The sequence below is a fragment of the Tupaia chinensis genome, unplaced genomic scaffold, assembly GCF_000334495.1.
Source record: "Tupaia chinensis unplaced genomic scaffold, TupChi_1.0 Scaffold145659_1, whole genome shotgun sequence".
In the NCBI taxonomy this organism is placed as follows: domain Eukaryota; kingdom Metazoa; phylum Chordata; class Mammalia; order Scandentia; family Tupaiidae; genus Tupaia; species Tupaia belangeri.
The window spans coordinates 846,955-856,339 of NW_006205516.1; the positions used below are offsets into that span (position 1 = coordinate 846,955).

At 41.1% G+C, this 9,385-nt stretch overlaps 1 protein-coding gene across 1 annotated transcript; it reads right to left on the reverse strand.

The window, feature by feature from the left end:
* Positions 1-983: 983 nt before the first annotated feature.
* On the reverse strand, positions 984-5,741 carry PGRMC1 (progesterone receptor membrane component 1; the record flags this gene model as incomplete). Its single annotated transcript, XM_014584109.1, is given in 2 exon segments — positions 984-2,291; positions 5,586-5,741. Coding segments are annotated over 2 exon segments (260 nt in total), but the record flags the coding sequence as incomplete, so codon positions are not given.
* Positions 5,742-9,385: the final 3,644 nt, after the last annotated feature.

Below are 9,385 nucleotides of genomic sequence, written 5' to 3' on the forward strand. Positions count from 1 at the left end.
GACTTGAGCCATGCAGGTGGCCACTTGGCATCCAGCTGCCTTAATCACCATGCCACCTAGCTGGCCCAAAGTCACTATTTCTTAACAACACAAGCTGGAATTTGGTTTGTGATGAGGTCTCATGTTTTGCCCCCTTGATTCTTTTGGAATACAAAAATTCTGCAAATATGTCTGAATTTTAAGCTAAAAGACAATGATTGAATCTGTTTCCTTTGAATAGGGTTTAACCCTCACTTGGAAAAACACTTGCACATCCATGTTGATTGCAGCATTATTCACAATTTCTAAGACATTGAATCAACCCCAATGTCCAAGAACAGATGAATGGATTGAAAAAATATGGCACATATGCACTATGGACTACTACTCCGCCATAACAATGAGATTCTAACATTTGATACAAAGCAGATGAATATGGAAGACTTAATGCTAAGCAAAGCAAGCCAGACTACGAAAAGGCAGCATTGTATGCCTCTGCTTAATATATGCCAAATGTCTGCACTCTATGGCAGAAACTGAGACTGGAAGGTATAAAACTAGGGAGAGCAACTGTGGATACTAGAGACACTATAGAAGGGGTGGGTAATAGTGGGTGAGAGGGGATCAGAGTAAAAACAGTTTTGAAAAAGAAGTACTTATTTTTTTAACTCACCAGAGAGAGAATCAGAAAGGGAAAGTGAGAAAGCAAGCTTCTGAATTCAGGACTCGAACCACTTGGTTTGTGGTGAGCCATGTGGGAGCCCAGTGCCTTAACCACCATGCCATCTGCTGGCCCAAGTGGGAGTGGGACATTTAAAAGATATAAAAATTTAACAGTTATCTGGTGATAATGTATATGGTAATATCTTTAGATTAATATACTCTACTCATGCTTGGAAAAACTATTTTGTATGCTGTACAGATATGCTCTGATTAAATGTAAATAAAAATATGTTTTAAAAAAGAATAAGATTTGAAAAAATTTTAAATAAGTCACCACACTATACTGGGTAAACCATTTTATTAACTGACCAAAGCACTTCATTTTGTTTTCTGATTTGAGGTAAAACCATTAAACACAGTTCACAAGAATATACAAGGACGGTTTTCCTACAATTACAAGAGTCTGAAACCTCACTAGTTCATATAACATTTTTACAAATTCAAACAACTCTAGAGTCTAGTTAAGCTAAGTTTAGTGTTAACCAAAAGAGCAATATCAAAGACCTAGACACCTGACTACTACTTTTGCAGTGGCTAGAGTTTAGTTAACAACATAAGAATAACTGTCACCTTATGAATATACTTTAAAAACAACTTCGGTAGTGACATGTACTGTTTCCTCATTTTGTCATCCTTCTATATGAAGGCTCTCAGGAGGGCGAACACCTTTTCCTGTTTTGTATGTCTCCCTCTCATTTCAAATTGTGTAAAGTAACCAAATAACTACTGCCCCACCAAAAACATGAGGATTGGGAAGATAGTCCTACAATCTGCTTCCTATTATTTAGGATTTCAGGCAAGCCAGCTGGTTTTTTTCCCCAAAGCTTTCTTTTGAATGCTCAGATCCCATTTTAATCCTAAAGTAGATTACTGTGTTTATGAGGGTGTTTGAATGTCCATGTGAGGGCAAGGACAATCGAGCGGTCCAGAAACCCAGCGAGTGTGTTTTTGCCACTGAGCGCAGCATTGAGATTTCATTTTGTTTACTGAACAGCTCTCTTTCATCAAAACCAAAGCTGTTGGAACACTGCAGATTTGCTTTAGAGGTAGATAAAACAGAAATCATGCAGTTAAGTCAATTGAGAAAAAAGGGGATTTGTTGTCTTTAGAGAACATCATGACTAGAAGTTGATCCTTTGTTCTTGGTGCACACAACATTTTCACCTGTTTGGGGAAATACTCAAGTCTCATCTGTCTCTCAGGCAAAACAAACTTAAATTCAGCCTGTACTAACTACAGCTAGAAGAAAAACAGTAATAACATTTGTATTACAGCACTGCAGTTCTTTCTGGATTTGTGACACTCAAACTTATCATGCATTCTAAGACAAGTTAATTTTGTCAGTGTCACTAGTGATGTTAATTAGAAAATGTACAGCAAATCCAAAACTTTTCTAAATATCGAAATCACCATGTTTAAAGACAGACTGGAATGTTACAAATGATTCTGCAAAATACAAAAATAGATATGCTTCCACCAAAGGCTTTAATCATTTTTCCGAGCATTCTCATCTTTTGGTTCTTCCTCATCTGAGTACACAGTGGGCTCCTCCCCTTCCTTCAGCAGTTTGCCCACGTGGTGGTACTTGACTGGAAGTAGAGAAGAAAACAGAAATGGTCATTCTCGTGGCTATAAAAAAGTCACTAACACATTTCATTGTCAAGCATTTATGAGAGACCTGCAAAACTCAGCAGTGTGTTAGGTGTCTGGAAGGATACAAAGTTGTTTTACACCGCAGTCCTTGCCATGGGGAATAAAGAGTTTTGCTCAGAAGACAGCAATATAAAAGAGGTAACAACGAATGGCAAGAGTATGCATGGCATGCCAAAAATGTACTGCATTTACATATAGGGAGTATTTGGAAGAGATAGGGTTTGTTATGAGTTCATTAGAAGGGCTACAGAAGACCTTGTGGAAGAAGGATATGCTTTTGAAACTAAATAGGCTATGGGTAGGGAGAGATTTCCAGAAAATGAAAATACTATATATAAAGGCATACAGTGAGACTGAACATATCTGGGAAGCAATAAAGAAAGCAAGTTGGCAAGAGTAGAGTTGGCATCTGGGAGTAGTAGGAGATAAAGTTGGCTAAGTAGTGTGAGAAAATATTATGAAAGATCTGAAAAGCCAGCCTGAGGAGTTTGGACTTATCCTATAGATGGCAAAGGGTACTGAAGGTTTATAAGTGAAAGAATGACATGGGAAAATAGTGCCTTAGCAATAAAATGATCACTGTGGGATATGGGCAGATTTCAGTAAGAAGCGAATAGGGACAGGCCAATAGGAAGTTAGTTTAGTGTGGGGACCAGCAGATGGTGTAATAGATATGTTGCTGAACTCCCACATAACTGACAGTGATTTGAGTCCAGAACCCGTCAACCTAAAACTCACACTGGGCATGTGTGTGTGTGTGCCCAAAATCCCGAGAGGAGAATGGAGAAGGGACTGTGGTGTGGCCATCCTCCCCGGGGGGTGATTTCTCCCTTTCTGTCTCGGTCTCCAGGTGTGAAGGAGCCAGAGCCAGGAGTAGAGTGGTACCCATGAAAATGGAAAGGAAACGATATGACATACTACAAAAGAAAACTGGAAACATGAGTCGATGAAAACTGAAGTTCCCATGGACCAAAATGGGGAGTCTGTAGAAGGAGCCACTCTGGAAGGGCACATGACAGTAGATCCACAAGGACTGGAGAAATGAAATGAGTCTTGTCAAGAAGCAGGTCCCTGGAAACCTTTGAGAAAGAGTTCAATCCAGTTGGGGGGATAAAAGGTATACTAGAGGGAGGAAGGAAGCATAGCTATGAAAGGAAGCAGTGGTCAGGGATGATAATTGATTAGTTTGTTTGACAGTAAAGGGAAGGAATAATATTCCAGTGCATAGAGAGGACAGCAGGAAACAGACTCCCCCCTGCCCCAGGATGGGGGAAAAAACAAAAACAAAACTATGGGTAGTTAGAAGTGATAAAGGAGCCAAGAGGACTGGAAATGTTGGAGAAAAGAGATTTAAGAATGCAAACCAGCAAAGATATACCACAATTAAACGGAAATAAATTATAAAATATGTTTAAAAAGCAAAATATTAACAATTGAAAAGAAAGCAACAAACATGGCAAAAAAAAAAAAAAAAAAACCAGAGGGCAAAAATGGAAAAGGGATGGAATCAATAAACCATCACACTGTTGCAGCAGCCAAACGGCTGCAGGGTTAATCATCTCAATGTCAAAAGCCAAGAGGACCAAGTTTCCTCTTTCTAAATATGGGCAGGAACTAGAGAAGTAACCATCCTGTCTAACCAGGTAACCAGAGCTGCTTTTGTGTGAAATAATCGTTGGGAACAATTGAAACTTCCCTATTTAAACATAGTATAAAGGTCCCTAGGGTGCTTGGGACTGTATGAGACAAATAAAAGCCGGGTGGTGCCTGGGAAACCTGCCTCAAGGGTTATCCACCCTAACTTTGAGTGTAGCTGAGGTGTCACTACAGTATTTGAGGCTAGTTTTAGCTTGGGGGTAGAGGGGCGTGTTGCACTTCTTTTCCCATTGTGGAAGACAAGTCATAAAAAAATAGAGCTTTGTAAGTTAGAATTATAGCTCACTGATTTCGTATAGAAGACTATCAGGGCCAGCAGGTGGCATGGAGCTTAAGGCACCAGATCCTACATGGCCAGCTGTGAGGCTTGAGTACCAGACCTGGTGCCTTGAAAATCATGCCAGGCATGTGTACCCCAAATCCCAAGAGGAGACTGGAGGAGAAGGGATTGTGATATGGCCATCCCTCATCGGGGAATTTCTTGCTCTCTCTCTCTCTCTCTCTGGCAAGCGCATGCGCCCTATAATAACAACAACAACAAAAAACCAAAAAGGCTAATTACAAAGGCAATCTTAGCATGCAAAATATTGGGCAGCTGAATTATGTTTCCAAAGTAAAAAGACTTGCCTCTAGACTTGAAAGCTAATACTCACTCAGTCTGCTTGGGACCCAAACTCAAAGGTAGAGCTACATCGGGCTAATTATTAACTCAGAGCTCTGAGGTCAGCATTATTTTCAAAGAAAAGAGTTGGAAATAGGCAATAACACATGTAATATTTAACTAATTATAGAGAAGAGCAAATAGAAAACCACATTTTAAATGAAGAATCTTCCTCCCAGTGGTCATCGTCTTTGTATACTGACTCATAAAGCTGGGAAAAGTTATTATTCACATTCTTGGCACTGAAATATTGCCAAAGTGAAAATTAAATACTCAGGTTTGACAGAAGCCGATTATTGAATCCTCAAAATTTGAACTTAACCTCTCATTTCTACTTGCTCCCTAGAGATTCAATCCTAGCATAAGTTAGAAACAAGTGTCTCTTTTTGTCTTTCTTTTTAAAAATGCAGACACCATTGTTGCTGGGCAGATTATAAGCATCATTTGTAGATGAGGCCTATAGTCAGGCTCAATTAGATTCAAAGAGAAGCTGTTTTGCAGAATACAAGTCTCCCATTCTTCAACAGAGATGTGGGCTGCTTTTAAACGGCAAGCTCCACAAGTGAGGGCTTATGAAAATCCCTCTTTCTGTGGTCAAGATGGCCACTGTCCTTTCCCCTATACACCAAGCACCGAATTGTAGTGTGGAATCTCTGCAAACCTCGTAGACACTTACAAGTCCAAACCAGAAATCCAGGTTTCCATAGAGAACTGGCTAAAAATTGGTATGCAATCATAGCGAGTGACTCAGCATTGCTGCAATTACTTCAAGCCATGAACTTGATCCAGCCAAGATTCAGGAGCCTATCAAAATGCACCCAACTTTCAGGCTGCTTAGTAATAACTATTGTCCTGCCACAAATCCCCATTACTGGTAGAAATTTGACCCAGGTACAATTTAAAAAGCGCTTACAAGTGAACTGAGAGTCCCAGTCACTCAGGGTCTCCTGCTGAGCAGGAGTGAGGTCAGAAAGGTCGTCGTACTCGTCCTTCAGTGCTTCCTTATCCAGGCAAAATGTGGCAAGGCCCCTGGATGCATCTCTTCCAGCAAAGACCCCGTACGGCCCCTCTTTAAAAACAAAACCAAAGACAAATTCTTTAGTAGATGGTACATGGTTTTTTCCTGGGGTTCATACACAGAAAATGACTTCTTTACCCATCAACATAGAATATCAAATTTCATTTGGAAACCACAATCAATGTCGATACTTTGATCACTATCTGCGGGACACTGAAAGAGCTGCTGTCATTAAACTTTTAAGTAACTTAAAACTAAATCAAAATGCTATCCATTTTCATCCATCTCCTGATTTTTTCAAACAGCTAATAAACAAGCCAGAAATGGTTATCTTCTGGGGTGGAGAAGGAAGGGAATGATCCAAGATAACACCGAGTCAGTCCATGGGTTAGAATGCAACTTTAGGACATTGAACCCAGAGCCTGACTGTTCTAGGCATTTGGGCTACACCAGCCAGAGTTGTACTTTCTTAGGTTAATACGCACTAATGTGTAAATAAAAACACTTCCTTTGAAAAATGTATTCTAATATGTTCTAGTCAGTCAAAAGTATCTATGAGACATCTTTTTGGTTGCGAGACTATTAAACACTAACTCGTGGCATCTGAAGAAGAAATCATTTTATAAGAGTGTCTGTGGTTCAGAAATCTATCCACATGTTACATAACCTTAACTGTCAATAAATGAGAGACTGAGCACAGAGATCAGCTTCCTCAAACTGTTTTGGAAGGCTTGAGAGGGCTGTGAAAATATCAAAAATGTTCATGAAAATGTGGGCTTGTATCAACACCCTAAATAGCTCTATAAACGTAGAATGCTATCGTATGTATTTTACTGAATTTCTGTGTAAGAGAGCAGTGAATCACATTCTGTATGTACTTGAAGTGGATGTTCAGACTTATTTAAATATTGCACAAGTAAATAAAGAGATTGGTGTACTTTAAACAATGTGTTGTTTCCCCAAAATAGCAGGTAACGACTAGGCCATGTATGAGAATGGATCAAGTTTCAATATGGCCTGATCACCTGAAACCTCAACCCAAGAAATGTCTTACAAACTAAATACAATTTTATGATCAACCTTTAAATATTATTAAGAGTACACAGAGGGACCAGCAGATAGCGTAATGCTTATGTTACTTGACTCCTTCCTAATTGACTGTGGTTCAAGTCCTGGACTGGGCGACATAAAACTCATGCCAGGCACGTGTGTGTGTGCGTGCACAAGATCCCAAGAGAAGGGACTGTGGCCAGACCCACTCCAGGGGGTGAATTCTTGCTTTCTGTCTCTCTCTGTGTGTCTGTCTGTCTGTCTGGTGAGCACACATGCTCTGTAGCAAAAATCTCTCCCCCCTCCCAAAAAAAGATTACAAACAAAAAAGTTGTTGTTTTATAATTATCATTACATGCTGCCATTTCTACTAGCAGCTAAAAAAAAAAAAAAAAAAACAAAAAAATAAAAAAAAAAAAAAAAAAAACCTTCACATACGTTTCACAAATGAACACCTCTAGTGAAAACAGTATTACCTAGGGCTTGTAAACACGCAAACAGTACTGGTTTGGACCTCACCACACCAGAAATTAGAGTTGGTCTTTACCTAGCAAACCTCAAGAATATTTAAAGGTCTGGGGGATCATCAAAAGTCTTTGGAGGGCCAAGCAGTGGTGCAGTGGTAATGTACTCACATAGGAAATGTCCTAGCTTTGTGTCCTGGGATGTTCCTGAGTACATGGGGTGTGCGTACACTGGTGTTCAGACTGACACTTGGGAAAAACTGCAGTGTGAATACCCTGTTGGGGTGGGGAGGGGGTGATGCCTGTCTCTTTGTCTCATATGGAAAAGAAATAAACTCAGAGAGTCTGGTGAACACATATTATTTACCACAACATATATTCACTAGCATGTAAACTACGCGAGCAGAGATTTGTGTCTATTTGCTAACTGCTAGATTTCCAGCCCCTACAACAGTGACTTGCATAGAGTACTAGGCACTTGCATGAATAACTTTAAAGAATCCTTTATTACGCAGAGTATCATTTCTACCACGATGAAGTCACGCAGTCGTGAACTCACAGAATGACAGTACATCAAAGAGACTTAGAGATCTCACTGGGATATCCTTATTGTGCAGAGAGTAAACTAAGACCCGGAAAGAACAATACTTTGCACTGAGTCACAAAGCTGGTCAGTGATCCAACCAGGACTAGCATGCAGGTTGCCTGATTCCGTTTTGTGCTCTGGGCACGGGTGACATTCCTCTCAATGACTCTGCAAACCATAATCATATAATGATGCCCCACGCTTATGTTTTGATTATGTTATGATTTAGCTCAGTAATAACAGGTACTTACATAATTATGTTTATCAATAATGCTTCTAAGTGCGCTACTCGAAGTGACACATAACGTCAGTGTGGTTTTTAAATGATTTTAACAGTTACATACCTACAGAAAGGAGGTATTCAATAATGTCTACAAGGATCAACTAGTGAGAGAATGCTCTAAGAACCTTAACACATCCGATCTAGATGGGGTGGGTTGGGAGAGTAAAATGGACTGGGAACGGCTTTCTATATTCTTCCCTTTCTCGGACTAATGAGGAAGGAAGCACTGGAGATGTGACACACCCCCTGAGCCGTGTTTAGAGCAGTCTGAATTGGAGGAGCTATAAAATCGAATTGTGGGAGCTAAAATCTTTTCTTCCTCCTCTCCAAGTATTCTACTGTATAAAGCAAGACTTTCTGAACCTGGCTGCATCTCAAAGTCGCTGGGGCCAGCATCCTGAAAAATGTTCATTACTGGACCTCCTCCAGAGAGGACGCTATGGCTATGGCCTTTGGTTGGGAATCTCTATTCTTCCTCAAGCGCATCAGGTGATTCTGATACACCACCAGGTTTGGAAAAACCTCATCTCTAAGGAACCCTTCAAAAGCCTGTAGCTCAGCAGTCATCCATCCCTCATTTCCCTTCCAGATGGCTTTTCCTGAAATCCCCTCACCCAGGATTCATGCAAAGCCCCACCCCTTTTGTTGCCTGGGATCCTCCCACTGTCCTCCCTCCATTTTTAATTTTTTTTTTTTTTGGCTTCTAGTTCTTTCTCTCCTGCTATAGACTGAGTATTACCTCTGGCTTGAACGTTACCATTGTCCACCATGTTCAGCCCTTATTCCACTCATAGCCACCTTCGTTTCCCCTATGGAACCTCCCTTGTTCACCTTCCAGCTTTACCCGTCCAACGCACACGCACACATGCCAAATACATGCCACACACATACCTGACACATGCCAAATCCAAGCGCAGGCGCGCGCACGCACACACACCTCTGGCAAACCACATACGCTGCAAACGCACCAAGGGTGCATGCACACACAGAGCGCGCGCACACACAAACACGCACACACACACACACACACACACACACACACACACATCACTCTCCGCAGGGCACAATGCTTCTACCTGCTGCTAATCCCATCTCTGCTTTCTTTCTCACACACCCTCAACATTCCACCATGGCTACTCTTGGCGTCATCGGCCTTCGCGTCTTCTCCAAGCCTGGGTGCCCCTCCTCTCGCCCTCCCCGCCATGCTTCCCTCTAGACACCCTCATTTCCCTTTCTGGAAACCTCACCACCCCCTCTAAACCTTCAAAAATTCCCCCCAGCACCTTGCGCTCTGATATGCTCCCCCCCATTC